General features: G+C 35.7%; 1 protein-coding gene across 1 annotated transcript in view; it reads right to left on the bottom strand.

Annotated features, from left to right (window-relative positions):
• Positions 1–17736, bottom strand: part of LOC148952844 (uncharacterized) — a 128289-nt gene that overhangs the window by 92987 nt on the left and 17566 nt on the right. The window contains exon 2 of the mRNA XM_089088128.1: positions 13013–13142. Within this exon, the coding sequence (XP_088944254.1) occupies positions 13013–13136 (124 nt within the window). The 5' untranslated portion in view covers positions 13137–13142. The remainder of the gene's footprint in view (positions 1–13012; positions 13143–17736) is intronic.

Genomic DNA, 17736 nt, shown 5'->3' with positions numbered 1-17736 from the left:
ACATAGAAAATATATTTTTTAGGAGGACACTCCCCCCACAGCCCTCGGGGCAATGGTTCTAAGTTATACCCTGGGGGCATATAAGGTTCTTATAGAAAGCTTTGTCGTAGAGACTTCAAAAAGGGCTCATTCATTTGGAAATTCAAAGAACTAGTGCCCTTTTTAATAGTCCAAAGTGACTGGAGGGCAACAAACCCCCTCTCACGCCCACCATTTTCCCAAAAATATCCAATCAAAATTTTGAGATATCCATTTTGTTCAACGTAGTTTAAAATTCTGGAAACTAGGTCTTTGAGGGTGACAACCCCCTCCCCTCCACAGCCCTCAGGGCGAGGGTTGTAAGTTTTGCCCTGGGGGCATATAAGGTTTTTATAGAAAGCGGTGTCGTAGAAACTTCAAAAAGGGCTTATTCAATTGGAAATTGAAATCGCTGGTGTCCTTTTTAATAGTCGAAAGTGATTGGAAGGCAACTAAAACCTCTTCCACGCCCACTATTTCCCCAAAGACATCCAATCAAAATTTTGAGATAGCCATTTTGTTCAACGTAGTTGTAAGTTTTGGAAATTGTATCTTTGAGATGGAAATTCCCCCCTCAGTCTTCAGGGCAAGGGTTATAAGTTATGCCCTGGGATCATATATGGTTCTTATGGAAGGAATGCTCGTATAAACTTCAGAGAGGGCTCATTTGATTGGAAATTGAAAGTTCTAGTTCACCTTTTAAGCGTTAGAAGATATTGGAGGGTAACCAGCTCCCCCACGTCCTTTTTTCCCTAATGCATCCAATAAAAATTTTGAGATAGTTATTTTGTTAAAAATAGTTCAAAGATCATATAACAAAAACTCCAGCGTCGACACAACACCCCAGAGCCCGGAAAAAGGCGTCTTAAATTATCCCCTGGGGGTATATATGGTTCTTATAGAAGGGCTGCTCGTATAAGTTTTAAAGAGGGATCATTTGATTGAAAATTGAAAGTTCTAGTTCATTTTTGAACAGTCAAAAGAGATTAGATGGCACCTCCCCCCCCCCGCCACGCTTTTTTTCTCAAACCCATGTGATAAGAACTTTGAGATAGCTATTTTTTTAAATAGTTCAAAGACCATATAACGAAAACTCCGAGGTAGATACAGCCCCCCAGGACCCGAGGGCAGAGGTTGTAAGTTATGCCCTGCAGGAATATATAGTTCTTATGGAAGGGATGCTCGTAAAAACTTCAGAGAGGGCTCATTTGATTGGAAATTGAAATTAATAGTTCAGTTTTTGAGAGTCAAAAGAGATTGGAGGGCAACTAGCCCCCCACGCCCCTTTTTTCCCGACTGCAATCGACAAAAATTTTGAGATATCCATTAAGTTAAAAAAAATTCAAAAGTCAGATAAAAAAAAAATCAGGTGTCGGCACAACCCTCCAGGGCCTGGGGGCAGGCGTTGTAAGTTATGCCCTGTGTTATATATGGTTCTAATGAAAGGAATGCTCGTATAAACTTCAGAGAGAAATCGTTCGATTGGAAATTGAAAGTTCAAGTTCAGTTTTTAATAGTCAAAAGAGATCCGAGGGAAACTAGCCCCCCACGCATTCTTTTTCCAAACCCCTCTGATGAAAATTTTGAGATAGACATTTTGTTAAAAAAAAATAGTTCAGAGGTCGGATAAGAAAAACTCCAGTGTCAATACAACACCCCAAGGCCCAGAGGAAGGCGTTCTAAGTTATGCCGTAAAGGCATGTCTGGTTCTAATGAAAAGGATGCTCGCATAAACTTCATAGAGGGCTCATTTGATTGGAAATTGAAAGTTCTAGTTCACTTTTTAAGAGTCAAGAGATTTAAGGGCAACTAGTCCCCCACGCCCTTTTTTCCCTAAAACCATCCGGTACAAATTTTGAGATAGCCAGTTTTTAAAAAAGTTGTTTATAAATTAGATAACAAAAACTCCTGTGTCAACACTGGAGTGGTGTTGTAAGTTTTTTCCTGGGGGCGTTCATGGTTCTTATGGAAGGGATGCTCGGATAAACTTCAGAGAGGGCTCACTCGATTGGAAATGAAAGTTCTAGTTCGCTTTTTAAGAGTCAAAAGATATCCGAGGGCAACTAGCCCCAACACACACCCTTTTTTCCCCAAGCCTATCCAATAAAATTTTTTTAAATAGTCATTTCATTAAAAATAGTTCAAAGGTGAAATAGTTCAAAAAAAACTCCTCTGTCGAAGCAACCCCCCAGGGCTTGGAGGCAGGCATTGTAAGTAATGCTCTGGGTGCATATATAGTTCTTATGGAAGGGATGCTCGCATAAACTTTGGAGAGGGTTCATTTGATTGGAAATTGAAAGTTCTCGTTCACTTTTTAAGAGTCAGAAGAGATCGAAGGGCAACTAACCCCCTCCTGCACGCCCTAAATGCATCAAATAAAAATTTTGAGAAAATAGTTTTGTTAAAAATAGTTCAAAGTTCAGATAACAAAAACTTCGGTGTCGACACAGCCCCCCAGGGCCCGGGGGTAGGCGTTGTAAGTTATGTTCTGGGGGCATATATGGTTGTTATGGAAGGGATGCTCGTATAAACTTCATAAAGGCTAATTTGATTGGAAATTGAAAGTTTTAATTCACTTTTTAAGAGTAAAACGTGATCGGAGGCAAGCTAGCTTCCTCTCCACACTCCATTTATTTTTTCCCAGAGGCAATTCATATAGAAAGGATCGTCGTATAATCTTCAAAGGGGGCTAATTCGATTGGAATTGGAGAGTTCTAGTGCCCTTTTGTGAGTCAAAGGCAACTAGCCCCCCCCCCCCAAGCCCTTTCTCCAAAAATATATCTGATAAAAATTTGAGGTAGCCATTGCATCAGATAAACTTTTTGAGACAGCCGTTTTGTTAAAAAATGTCGACAACCCCTCAGGTCTCAGGGACAGGCGTTGTAAGTTATGCCCTGGGGGCACATAAGGCTCATATGGAAGCGATACTCGTAAAAATTTCCAAGAGGCCTTATTTGATTGGAAATTGAAAGTTCTAGTCCACTTTTTATAGATCAAAAGTGATTGAAGGGCAGCTAGCCCCCCCCCCCGCCATTTTACCACAACTGTACGAGATAAAAATTTTGAGATAAACTTTTTGTTAAAAATAGTTCAAAGTTCAGATAATAAAAACTTCGGTGTCGCCACAGCCCTACAGAGCTTGGGGGCAGGCGTTTTAAGTTACGCCCTGGGGGCATATAAGGTTCTTATGGAAGGGTCTCGTATAAACTTCAAAGAGGACTCATTTGATTGGTAATTGAAAGTTCTAGTTCACTTTTTACAAGTCAAAAGTAATCGAAGGAAAGCTAGCCTCCTCCCCCCAACCCTTTCCCCCAAATGCCGCAGATAAAAATTTTGAAATAGACAGTTTGGTATAAATAGTTCAAAATTTTGATTAAAACACCGGTGTCGACACAGCCCCCCAGGGCCCGGGGGTAAGTGTTGTAAGTTGTGCCCTGGGGGTATATGGTCGTTATGGAAAGGGATGCTCGCATAAACTTCATAGAGGGCTCATTTGATTGGAAATTGAAAGTTGTTGTTCACTTCTCAAAAGTCAAAAGTAATCGGAGGGCAGCTAGTCCCCCCCACGTCCGTTTTCTACCAAATGCATCAGATAAAACTTTTGACATAGCCATTTTGTTATTAATAGTTCAAGAGTCAGATAAAAAAATTTCCTGTGTCGAGATATCCCTCCAGGGCCTGAGAAAAGGTGTTGTAAGTTATACCCTGGGAGTCTATGTTGTTCATATGGAACAACTGCTCGTATAAAATTCAGAGAGGGCTGATTTGTTTGGAAAGTGAAAGTTAGAGTTCACTTTTTAAGAGTCAAAAGAGATCGGAGGGCAACTAGCCCTTCCCTCTCCATGCCCTTTTTGGCCCAAATGCATCAGATAAAAATTTTAAGATAGCCATTTTGTTAAAAATAGTTAAAAGGTTAGATAAAGAAAACTCTCATGTCGACAAAACCCCCCAGGGCACGGAGACAGGCTTTGAAAGTTATGCCCTGGGGGCGTTGCCCATAGTAAAGGGCATACGGCTCCAATGTTTTATTATTTATTTATTATTTATTATTTTTTTCCAGAGGCATTTCATATGGAAGGGGTCGTTGTATAAACTTCAAGGAGGGCTCATTCGATTGGAAATCAAGAGTTCTAGTGCCCTTTTTAAGAGTTAAAACTGATTGGAAGGCAACTGAAACCCCTTCCAGGCCCACCATTTCCCCAAAACATATTCAATCAAAAGTTTGAGAGAGCCATTTTGTCCTACGTAGTTTATTTCCATTTAAAAATTATGTTTTTGAGAAGGAGATTCCCCCCAACCCCCAACAGCCCTCAGGGCAAGGGTTGTAAGTTATGCCCTGGGGGTATATAAGGTTTTTTTATAGAAAGTTTTGTCTTAGAAACTTCAAAAAGGACTTATTCGATGGGATATTCAAAGGGCTGGTGCCATTTTTAATAGTCAAAAGTGATTGGACGGCAACTAACCCCCCTCGCACGCCCACCTTTTCCCCAAACACATACTATTCAAATTTTGAGATAGCCATTTTATTAAACGTAATTGAAAATTCTAAAAATTAGGTCTTTTAGGATGACAACCCCCCCCCCCCAGCCCTCAAGGCAAGGGTTGTAAGTTATGCACTGGGGGCATATAAGTTTTTTTACAGAAAACTTTGTTGTAGGAAATTCAAAGGAGACTAATTTTGTGATAAATCCAAGGGGCTGGCACGCCTTCCGACAGTTAGAAGCTATCGGAGGGAAACTAACCCCCCTCCATCCCCGCAAATTCCCCAATCAAACCAAATTGAAATTTAGAGATAAACATTTTGTTCACTATAGTTGAAAGTTCTGGAAGTAAGATCTTTTAGGATGACAACCCCCGCCGCAGCCCTCAAGGCAAGGGTTTTAAGTTATGTCCTGGGGGCATATAAGGTATTTGTAGAAAGCACTGTCGTAGAAACTTCAAAGAGGACTCATTCGATTGGAAATTTAAATGGCTAGTGTCCTTTTTAATAGTCGAAAATGATTGGAAGGCAACTAACACCCCTTCCACGCCCACCACTTCCCCAAACACATCCAATCAAAATTTGGAGATAGTCATTTCGTTCAACGTAGTTGAAAGTTCTGGAAAATATATCTTTGAGCAGGACACTCCCCCCACTTCAGGGACGGCTCATTTGATTGGAAATTGAAAGTTCTAGTTCACTTTTTAAGCTTCAAAAGATATTTGATGGTAACCATCCCCCCATGTCCTTCTTCCCAAATGCATCCGATAAAATTTTGAGATAGCTTTTTTGTTAAAAATAGTTCAAAGATCATATAATAAGAATTCCGGTGTCGACACAACCCCCCAGAGCCCGGGGGCAGGTGTTGTTAGTTATGCCCTGGGGGCATGTATGGTTCTTATGAAAGGATGATTGTATAAACTTCATAGAGGGCTCATTTGATTGGAAATTTAAAGTTCTAGTTCTGACACAAACCCGTTTTTCACTTTGATGTTGTTACTTTGATACCAGTTTTGATACTTTGATGAACATTTGATTCTTTTAAAAAATTTTGATTTTGAAATGAGGAATTTTTAAAAACTTGAAACTTTTTGCAATCGAAAACGAACAAAAGTTAATTAAAAAAAAAAACTTTCCGAAAAATAAGTTTTTCAAAGAAAAATAAAGGCCATTTTAAACTTAAGATCAGCATATACAAATACATGTTAAAATTTAAATTCAAAACGACCAGAAATTACTATTAAAGAATAAATGAAACCCAAAACGAACAGAAATTAAATAAACAATCATAGCAAAAAACATACAACAAGTAATAATATAAATGAATAAATAGTTCTTAAAGCAAGTAATGCTTAGATTGAATATGAAAATCAAGCTTAAAATGAAAAAAAATATTTTGCTATTGAAGTATAAATGAAACTTAAAACGAACAGAAATTAAATAAAAATCAATGCAAACAATACATACAATAGATATTAATGTAAAAGTAAAAATAAATCTTAAAACGAGTGAAAATTAAACTGAATATGTAAATCGAGTTTGAAGCTAACAAAAATCACTACAAACAAGAGTTTGGGTATCACCTCCTTCTCTCACTGTAAAAGTCTAAAACTTACTGCGTCATTGGCGCTTTACTGAAAACTATGCGTCTTGAACAGTTTTGGAAAGTATAAACAACATCGAATTGAATATTTGATGTATAATGATATTAATTGTTGAAAGATACATCAATTCAAGAATTTATTTCACTGTAATTTATTTTTATTTTCAATGCTGCAAGAACTGGAAAAGAAAATATTTGTAGTATAATTCGTTTTCAGTTAAGCGCCAATGACGCAGTAGGCTTTTGGTTTTTATTTACAGTTAGGGAAGATGGCAGTGTCCAAACTCTTGTTTGTAGTGAAACTATATACATCTTGAAGAACTTTAGAAACAACTAATAAATTAATGCTGAAATTAAGTAGATTATTAATTGCTGAAAGCTCATCAGTTCAAAAGTTTACTATAATTTTAATGTTTATTTTCAATATTAAGTACAAAAGAAAATTTTTGTAATAAAATTGGTTTTCAGTAAAGCGCCAATGACGCAGTAGGTTTTAGAATTTTACAGTGAGAGAAGGAGGCGATACCCAAACTCTTGTTTGTAGTAATTTGTGTTCGTTTCAAGCTTGATTTGCATATTCAATTTGAGTTTCACTCGTTTTAAGATTTATTTATTTATTTACATTAAAATATATTGTATGTTTGTTTGCATTGATTGTTTATTTAATTTCTGTTCGTTTTAAGTTTCATTTATACTTCAATAGCAACAGATTTCTTTTCGTGTTAAGCTTGATTTTCATACTCAATCTAAGCATTACTTACTTTAAGATCTACTTTACCTTAAGATTTATTCTTTAATAGTAATTGCTGGTCGTTTTGAGTTTGAATTTTAACAGGTATTTGTATCTGCTGAGCTTAAGTTTAAAATGGCCTTTACTTTTCTTTGAAAACTTATTTTTCGGAAAGTTTTTTTTAACAATTTTTTTAATTTTTTTTTTTAATGAATAAATAGATCTTAAAGCAGGTGAAGATCTATTCTATTCAATGCTTAGATTGAATATGAAAATCAAGCTTAAAACGAAAAAAAAAATTTTCCTTTTAAATTTAAAATGGCCTTTACTTTTCTTTGAAAAACTTATTTTTCGTAAAGTTTTTTTTAAATTACTACTACTAACTACTAACAACTCATCGCAGCACCAAGCCGCCTGAGGCCAACACAGCTACGCACGCTCCTCCTCCATCCCAATCTATTCAAAGCCTCTATTTATATACCCACCCACGAAGTTCCAATTTCCTTTAAATCTTTCTTAATGACGTCCTCCCATCCCAGACGGGGACGACCTGCTTTCCGCTCAGCCCTAGATGATTTGCCGAAAAGAACAATCTTCGGAAATCTATCATCCTTCATCCGCACAACGTGCCCTAGCCACCTCAGCCGTTCTCTCGTTATAGCCCTAGAGAGCGGGGTTAAACTACATTTTTCGCACATTCTTCTACTTAGTATACAATTAAGCAGTTGGATACCCAGAGTAATCTGTAGGTAACTTCTCTGGAAAACATTCAGTAAATCTTTATTGGCTTTTTAAAGCGCCATAACTTTGAAATCAAATATGATTGCTATCACCATTGCAGCTTCTAAGATTCTATCCTTGATTTGCAGACTTGTCTTTCTATTCTTCCAGACTTTTTTTAACTGTAAAAAAAACACCCTGAGCTTTGTATATTTTACTTTTAAAATCTTCACAGCTCCAAGCATCTTTACTAATAATACTACCAAGATAAGTGAAGCTGTCCACCTAATCTATCTTTTCATAACCCAACGTCACTTTTTCATCTTCCCTTATTTCTAGCCTTAGTGACTTAGTCTTCTTAACATGAATTTTCAAACCAATACTAGCACCCTGAACTCGCAAAACCTCTAAAATTTCATTCATTTTGCTCACACTTTCATCTAGGATGCTTAAATCATCAGCATAATCCAAGTCCAGGAGACTTTTTCCTCCCCATTTGATTCCGTGGTCTCCCATTGCCTTTCCTGTGCTCCTTAAAACAAAGTCCATCAAAATAATCCATATAAAGGGGGATAGAATACAAGCCTGCTTAACTCCTGATTTAATACAAAACCAGCTGCTAGCCTCTTTTTCTACCTCAACCGCAGTAGTGTTATTCTCGTACATAGCACTAATCACTTTATTGTATTTGTCTGGTATACCATACAAGGATAAAACCTTTACTAAAGCTCCTCTGTCAACAGAATCGAACGCTTGCTCATAATCTATAAAACTGAGGACCAAAGATGTTTGAAAACTTAGGAACTTCTCAATTATTAGCCTAAGAGTGAAAATTTGGTCAACACATCCTCTACCTTTTCTAAAACCTCACTGATCTTCTCTTAAAACTTTGTCTACGGCATCTCTCAGTCTAAAAAGTATCATATTACTAAGCAATTTGCTACCTACAGAGACCAGACTAATGCCTCGATAATTACCACGCTCACTGTTATCACCTTTCTTATAAAGTGGCTTAATTAAGGTGTTCCTAAAATCGTTAGGTACTTCCCCTTTTTCAAAAATCATATTCATAATCTTCAATAACTTATTTCTAACCTCCGAACCACAATATTTAAGAAACTCATTTACTATCCTATCAACGTCCGGACCCCTATTATTTTTTAACCCTTTCAGCACTTTCGCTAATTCCTCCTCACAAAATAAAACTTCCTTCACATCCATGGTATCACAAACTTTTTCATTTTCCTCTATATATTTTCCTACAACTCCATCTCGGTTAAGCAAGTTTTCAAAATGTTCGGCCCATCTCGCTTTAGCTTTTTCCTTATCGCTAATTGCCACCCCATTCCTATCTTTAACTGGGACAAGTCGGAATTGACTACTACCTCTCAATGTGTTAACGTGCCAGTACAATATTTTACTATTATGCCGTCTAGCTGCATCTTCCAGATCCTCGGCAATTTTATCCATGGCCTCCACTTCACACCTCCTTAGTTCATATTTCAATTCTTTCTCCACTTTCTTTACATTTCTTTTGTTTTCATGCGATCTATCACTCAGATAATTCTTGTACAAGTCCTTTCTCCTTTCTATTAAACATAAAGCTTTTTCACTAATATTCTTAGCTGCAGTTCTAGCTTTCTTCCCTAATACACCTTCAGCAACTTCACAAATTATTTTTCTAAAATTATTCCATCCTATCTTCCACATTATCAAATTTTAAACTCTCAAGTTTAGTATTCAACTGTTCCTGGAAAGTTTCTCTCAAATTCTCATCCTGGAGTCTACTAACATCATAACTTCCCGGGAGGTAATTACCCTCCCGGGAATTTTTTTAATTAATTTCTCAAAATAGATTGGATGGAAAATAGCTCGGGTTATTTGAATAGTATCATGATCATGAGAGAAGGTGAGCAACAATGGAGCTAAGTTTGTATGATACCACAGGAGACCACTAGAATTCTGAATTGTATAGTGGAACCCTTGACTCAGTTTAGTCGGATTGAAATAAAAAACCAATGCATTTTGTTTGCACCTAGCCATCAAGACCACGTTTAGCACACACATTCCCGAGATATTCGCAATCAGCATGGTCGATTTAATCTTAAACCTCTATCGGGTGACTAGTATCGCTCAGATCCCCAATTTGTCTGATTCACAACTTTGGTCCCAGACTAAGATGTCATTAAACAGTTAGTGCATCGAACAGTAAATAAGGAGTGATTCAGTTCCATAGTAACCGAAATTCTAAGAAACAGAGTCTCGATAACAATAGATACATTAAAAGAATCGAATTTTGATACTTATTCAGAATATGTAAAATTCATCAAGTTTAATGATACCCATCAAAAGTTACGATCCTGAAAAAAGTTAGCCAATTTTTAAAAAAGAGGGGAAACATCCCCAAAGCATCAAGTGATCTTAATGAAAATCACACCATGAGGTTCAGCCTACCGGAGAACCCTACTACAGAGGTTTCAAACTCCTGCATACAAAAATGTGGAATTTTCAATGGAGGAATTTTTAGAGGGGAATGGAATTTTCCATGGAGGGAATGTCGGATTTCCCATCATTATTTAAAAAATGGTCAGAAATTAAATAGAAAAAACAAGTTTTTTCAGATGAAAGTAAAAAGCGACACTAAAACTTAAAATGAACAGAAATTATTACGCATATGCGGGGGGTTGTCCTCTCCTCAATACCTCGCTCTTTACGCTAATTTTTTTGCTGAACTTTTAAAAAAGCTTATGATTCTAATTAAACGACCCTTGCGTCTCAGAAGGCATTAAAAAGTCAAATTTTGCGCGTAAAGAGCGAGGCATTGAAGGGGATGAAATTTCCCTTATATGCGTAATAATTTCTGTTGGTGTTTTATGTTGCTCCTTACTTTCAGTTGAAAAAACTTGTTTCTTATTTAATAGCGTCTTAAAATGACATGTCTTTATAAAAGGTGGCATTTTATTTTTGCTTTGAGAAGTCCAGTAAATGAGAAGAGAACACTGGCGGGACAAGAATAGCGAACGGTAGATGTTCATGTCTCGCTGCAGATTCTATTGAACCGCTAGAATAACCTAAGCACCTCGCCCTTGACGCCATAATTCGAAGGTCAGTAAAGTCTGCTAGTAGGCTACCCAAACAGAGCCAAGCTTCACCTAATAAAATTACTTACAGAAATAATCAAATGGGATTAGATTGACCGCTTTTGTGGTTCCATTTAGTGAACTGCTTTCTTATCGGCCCCATTTTTTTTTTTTTTTTTTTTTTTTTTTTTTTTTTTTTTTTGCATAGTTGCAGTGCCAAACCCTTCAGGAATGGCTGTGAATGTTAGGCTTCTAGCCCGTGGTCCAATCCCAACCCCCTATTTTTACATATTTCTTGAACATTAATGTGAATCAATCAACAGATAGCTATGGTAGGATTAAACCATTCAAAAGGTTATTCCGAATGGATTATAAACAAATTAAAAGGGTACTTGAGCACTCAGTGCCAGTCTTAGGTTTTTCTTCCCTAAGTTAGTTAGTGCTAACTCAGTCTTTACATCTTTTTCTTATCCTGAGAAATTACGAGGCTTATAAATCTAGTCCTGATATAAGGAATAGGCGTGATTAAATACTGTAGAAAATCTTGTATTACATTAATGAAGTTTTTTTAACGTAGACCTAGAGCCTGAAGTGGAGCTCAGGCACATATCTATAGTTACTACATCCAGATAGACCAATCCCCTTCCATAATTGCCACAGTATTTCAGATATACGCAGCGTTATATGCAGGTGCGGAAGGTAGTCGGAATTTGAAACAACTTGCTGGTCCAGGAAGGTGCATAAGGGGATGGGGCTTCGCCCCTCCCCCTTACCCAAATAAAAGATATATCGGCAGTTTTCACAACAATTTCTTATTATTTTTCATGTCACAATCCTCTTTTGTTGTGTTTTTCTTAATTTGGCTTCCTCTTGAGATGTCTCTCAAAATAAATGTATGTATGTGCGCCTTTGTATGTTTGCATTGGCTGTGGATTCATTCAAAAAAGTTGTGTAGACATATTGCAATGACGGTCCGCGCATGCAAGAAGTTGTAGCTCTGTAATTTTTAACAGATGCATAAATACCCAAATGCCTGACTACCGTATGGGTGATTTTTATGAAACCTTTTTGACTACTGTTCCCAAGTCACACGCTCTACCTGTGTATGTCTAACATACTCACGTCCTTCTCTGACTGACCTGACCTGTTAAGAAAAAGTTGATTCCTATTCACGCATTGGAATCCTATTAGGTCATTAACTTGTTGAATGGTAATTTTCGTCCGGTAATTTTCTAATTGCCCTTTTAAAAAATCCTAAAAATTGCCCTTTTAAAAATTGCCCTTTTAAAAATTCATATCCCTCATCTGTTGTGCGTGTGCAATGTTTAGGGAACTGTCTAGAACAAATTAACTAGTTCTTTATATGGACAGGATATCATTCTTTCATATCAGTTTTGACAGACGTTTGACCTCTTTCCACACACTTCACCAGGCGTGGTGGATTGCTTAAAATAGCCTTGGTGTTGAAGGACAGGATATTGGGTATGTATCGTCGTATTTTCCAAAAAGAGATCTCGTTGCAACGTTTGCCAACTACAGTTTGTATTTGGCTAATTAGTCTGGGTATTAAAAATAATTTTATTTTTCAGCTTAAGAGCCCCGCTGAGTTTTAGGCAAGTACACTGGACGGAGGTTCTCTGACCCTCCTGAAATCATATGATATTACACGATTTTATCCATAATTTCTTATATTTTCAGACATTTTGAGTACATTTGTTGTTTTTTTTACAAATTTACTCCCTCGCCAAAAAATTCTGTATCTGAACATGCCAGTTCTGTAAACCGTTCAAACAATAATACATAATGGAGTTATTATATGTGCTATTAAATAGAAGTCATATTTATGTATTATTATGTGCACATGATTTATTACATGGAAGTTAAAATTTCCAAAGCTACAAAAGCTATCAACTTCAATTTTTGCTGTGACTTTCCAGAACTCGTTTCAATGAATTTCTTTGTTCTGGAAATGAAATTTTTTTTTTTTCTGAGCCTTTAATGAATAAATTTACTACTAATGATGCTCCTACTATAAACTCCTCACAGGAACAAGCATTATGTCAATGTAAAGTAAAAACACCCCCTAATCCCAGTCAGGTTAAGGCTTTTCCTTTACCTCCCTACCATGGAAGCTTTTGCCAACTTCCACACAATACAGAATCTAGGTTTTCGTTACGCTAAAGTTTGATGGAAATACAATTTCACGTTTAGTTCACTCTTTTTGGCGGTTAAAAGTCCTACGGTTTACAGTTATGTTCAAGAACATAACTGTTATTTTGGGACATAAATACATGGACAGCTCTTGCCCCTCCCCCATAAAAAATTGTAAGCTAACCGTTTTCTTTTCGTGTGGCTAATATTAAACAATTAAATTTACTTACTGGCTTCAGCTGTTGCAAATACATGTCCGCCATTACTTCTGGCATGGGCAGTGCTGTAACTATATGGCGTAGACTCAACAGAGACTACTAATAATGACACTAAAATCCGTGCCAGTTCAAACATTGTGAACTAAAAAAAATAATAATCATCAATGGATTGACTTTGCGTTAAATATATTGAACTCGCCCTCTATTTTAGTCTTTTTGTTGAGTTACCCTTTTTAATAGTTTTTGAGTTACCCTTTTTGAGTTACTCTTTGTTTCAGAATCTGAAAAAAAGTCATTTGGTGCCTTGTTTCAAATAGTGTTTTTAAAAATACTCAAAGCAACATTAACACGCGTAGGGGTTCCTTCCGGAGGAAAAGGTAAGACTTTATTATGATTAATTATTATAATTGAGTTATAATTATTATATTATGATTTAATTATATTATTAATTAGTATAATTAATCATGCTTATGTTATTATTATTAATACAAATTTTTATTTATTCATTATTATTTGCATTCTAAAAAACCGAATAACTAAACAAATTGGCGAATTCTTCGTTCTGTAAGTGCAAATAGAACTGAAATGTTGGCCGTTTTTGCTTCTTATTACCAGATAAGGATTGATTCTGTTACCAGCCATTTTAGGATGATGGTAACAACACTTATTTAATTGTCAGTAAATTAAATCGAATTGCCACTAGATATTCAATGACCATTAAATATTTAATGTCGTCAATTATAGTTGGGTTTCGGAACACAGCAACAATAATTTTTCGCTTGAAATCTGAAGAAATAATAAATAAATATCAGACAACATTTACAAAGAACCGGGAGGAAAGCATTGCTTTAATTTCCTTTGGGTTTAAATCTCTTATAAAACGTGAAAGCATCCAGAAGTTTTTCAAACTAGCATTCTTATATTTTATTATCTTGGACTAAAAATAAAGGAAAACACTATTCACATAGTTCAAGAAGTGCTAGTAATCTGGATTTTTTAAAAATAAAGTATTAATTGAGAAAATTCGGCGTGTCTTTCTCTGTTATCCCCATTTCTGCACCTCGGCCTATTAATCATATTGAGTATACTAGTGTTACATCAGGCTTATATGAATCTAAATAGTTACATCTAAATTCTGTTGTAAATTGTCGTAACCAGCCTAGGTCCCACCGCCAAAACTTAGCGCCTACACAAGAGTTCGATTAAGAATCGATCTCCTAACAGTAAGTTCAGTCATGAAGTCATATTTTTTTCTGTTATACTTACTGAGACACGACATGGTGTTTACAGGGGTAAGACAGAATTCACCGGTTTTCCACAGTCCAAACTTGTACGGACACACAATTACAAAGCCTAATATATATGTTCATCAAAAATAGGGTGGAAAAGGCGGGGAGAAAACAGGGGAGGTGGGGGAAAACCAAATGACCATGTCATCATTTACATCTTGCGTTCCAAAAAATGAGAAAACAATAATTTCGCGGTTTTCTCAAAACTTGAAAAATGGAGGTGCTAGTGATGTCAATTCCCGAAAGTCAGGTAAGGGTGGCAAAATGTCTTTTTTCAGAATCTGGAGGGGTGCAGAACGGTATTTTTTTTTCAATTTTTCAATGAAAATACAAAAAAAAAATTTCAATGAAAATACCTAATAGGCTTTTTGAAAAAAAAAGCCTTAAAAGGTATAAGAAAATTGAAATGTAGTATACCTCTCTTTTTATACCCTGGTATATTTTGGAATGCTCAATTTTTATATAATATTATTGAATTAAATTTTTTGAAGATGTTATTTTGATTAAGAAAAGAGTAGGTGACATTAGATAAATTATGAAATTTTTAAAAGAAAATTTGAAGGTCACCGAGAGGAGAGGAGGTGAGATTAAAAAAAAAGGCTTTTTGAAATATAGGGGGACAAATCCCACTAACCCCCAATTGATGTTATTGGTAGATACAGGTTTTAGCAGAGGACAGCCAGCCCCTCTCAAAGGGGAGGATGATTAAACGAGTTGTTTGTCCAAAGTCTAGGAATCCCTAAGGACTTATTATCCAAATTACCAAGATTCACATTGGCCTAAGCATTAAGAAATTATTATTATTACTTTTTTTTAACAGAGTAAAGACAGACAGAGTTATACAACAGAGTTTTTTTTTTTTAAGAGTAAAAGAGCCTAAAAAACTAAATAGTCTCCGCCTCTCTTAACTTTTTGGGAGAAATATTATCTGAAGAATTTCCCTCGAAAAAAATTTAAACGAAAGGCAGTTAAGCAATGGAGCTACATGGTCACATTTATGGAGCTCTGTTTCTTTTAAATAGCAAACCCTCTGAAATACCAAAACCCTTTCTCTCCTTTTTTTTTATCAAGTTTGCGTTTATGAAATACCAATTTCAGAAGTTAAAATCTGAAATAGTTAAAATTCCCAGGAAGATTCGTCCTTGATGTTTTTGTTTTATGTTAAAGGTCCAACCAAGGCATTTTGGGTTTTCTTATAGTAAGATTATGTTATAGCATCTAGTATAGTATAGTAAGATTTCTTATAGTAAGATTATATTCAATTCTACAACTATGCATTCATGCCTTTAACTTTGGCAAATAGAAATAATAGTTATGTTTCACGATTTTATGTAGCTTTTGGGTGAAAATTATCTCCCCATGGGACCGGAGACAGTTATGTCGACATTAAAAGAAGAATAAGTATTTTGGCTCGATAATATCAAACAGCTCGTGGTAACGATCTGTAAGTAAGGAGCGGTTCGGCCCAATAGTAACGGAAACTCTAAAAAAAAGAATTTATGATAACAATAGAAACATCCAAAGAAACAGCTATTTATGCTGATTCTAAATATACAAAATTCATTAGGTTTAATGTTACCCTGCTACGACACTGAGAAAAGTTAACTGATTTTTGAAAAAGAGGAAAAAACTCCTTAAAAGTCAAGGAATCAAACAGTTCGTGGCTTAATGGTAACCGAAACTCTAGAAAAAGATATTTTAATACCAATACATGCATCAAATGAATCAGATTTTAATGCTGATTTCAAATATATAAGTTTCATCAAGTTTAGTCCTACCCATCAAAAGTTCCGCGCCTGAGAAAATTTGGCTGATTTTCGAAAAAGGGGGAAACACCCCCTAAAAGCTATAAAACCTTAATGAAAATCATACCATCACATTCAGAGTATCAGAGAACCCTACTTTAGAGGTTTCAAGCTCCTATCTACAAAAATGTGGAATTTTGCATTTTTTGCCAGAAGAAAGATAACGGATGCGTGTTTATTATTTTATTTTTTTTCACAGGGGTTATCGTATTGCCCCAATGGTCCTAGAATATCGTGGGAGGGCTCATTTAAAAAAGATCAGAATTAAATAAAAAAAACAAATTTTTCAAATGAAAGTAAGCAGCAACATCAAAACTTAAAACAAACAGAAAATATTACATATATGATTGGGTTCACCCCCTAGTCAATATCTCGCTTTTGAAGTCAAAGATTGTTTAGTACTTTCATAAGAGCTATATATTATAATTAACGGCCTTTGTGAGTAAGAGGTCATTTTTAAAGAATTGGAACAAAATTCGAAATTTAGCTTAAAAAGCAAGGTATTGACTAGGGGGGCGAACCCCCTAATATATGCATTAAAAACATATGAATATAGAAGTTCGTTACGTAAGTTATTTCGTAAGTTACGTATATTTATTACTAACATAAATGTTTGTAAATAAAATTAAACAAGTTCCGAGAAAGCCATTTAACCAAATACAAGTAAAATTAATATGCAAATTTTGTTTTAATTATTCATGTACGGTGAGCCAAAATCAAAACCTGCATTAATTAAAAAACAGTCAAAAATTAAAAAAAAACAAGTTTTTTTAACTGAAAGTAAGAAACGACGCTAAAACTTAAAACGAGCAGAAATTATTCCGTATATGAAAGGGGATGTCCCGTCCTCAATACCTCACTCTTTGCGCAAAAGTTTGACTCTTTTTCACAACTCTATTTTTTTAAACAATAACAAACTTTAGCGTAAAGAGCGAGACATTGAAGAGGGGACAGCCCTTGTCATATACGGAATAATTTCTGTTCATTTTAAGTTTTAACATCGTTCCTTTCAGTTTAAAAAAACTTGTTTTTTTTTTATTTAATCTTAATAAAAATCTCACCATCAGATTAAGGATATCATAGAAACCTACTGTAAAGGTTTCAAGCTCCTATCAAAATGTAGAATTTTGTATTTTTGGCCAGATGAAAGATTACGGATGTGTTTTTTCCTCAGGGGTGATCGTAATAGAACCAATGGTCCTTAAAGATCGGGAGAGGGCTCATTCTGACGGAAATCAAAAGTTCTAGTGAACAAAAAGATTGGAGGGCAACTAGCCCTCTTCTCGCGCCCTTCATCCCCCCAATAATATCTGATTAAAATTTTGAAATAACCGTCAGATTCAGCATAGTTGAAAAGTCTATTTACTATGCCTTTAGGGATGGCGTGACCACCTAGAGTCCTTTGGGATAGGCTTGTAAGTTACCCAATTTCCTCATTCTTCACATATAATTCCAATTTCCAATATAATTCCCTCATTATTCCTCATTCTTATAGTATTGTTGTGGGAAACTAACGGAAATTTTTTGGGGCTATTTTTTGTAAGGGGATGGGGTATTTTTTACGGGGGAAATTTTCTGTGGAGAGGAAGTCCGCGGGGAGAGATAGAAATGGGAAATTTTACACGGGAGGAGAAAGAGGAAT

This window comes from Artemia sp. Qi Xiang Cuo, chromosome 4 (genome assembly GCF_049724085.1).
Source record: "Artemia sp. Qi Xiang Cuo chromosome 4, ASM4972408v1, whole genome shotgun sequence".
Taxonomy (NCBI): Eukaryota; Metazoa; Arthropoda; class Branchiopoda; order Anostraca; family Artemiidae; genus Artemia; species Artemia sp. Qi Xiang Cuo.
Note: the sequence above shows the minus strand (reverse complement) of the source record. Positions and strands in the feature narration are given on the sequence as shown.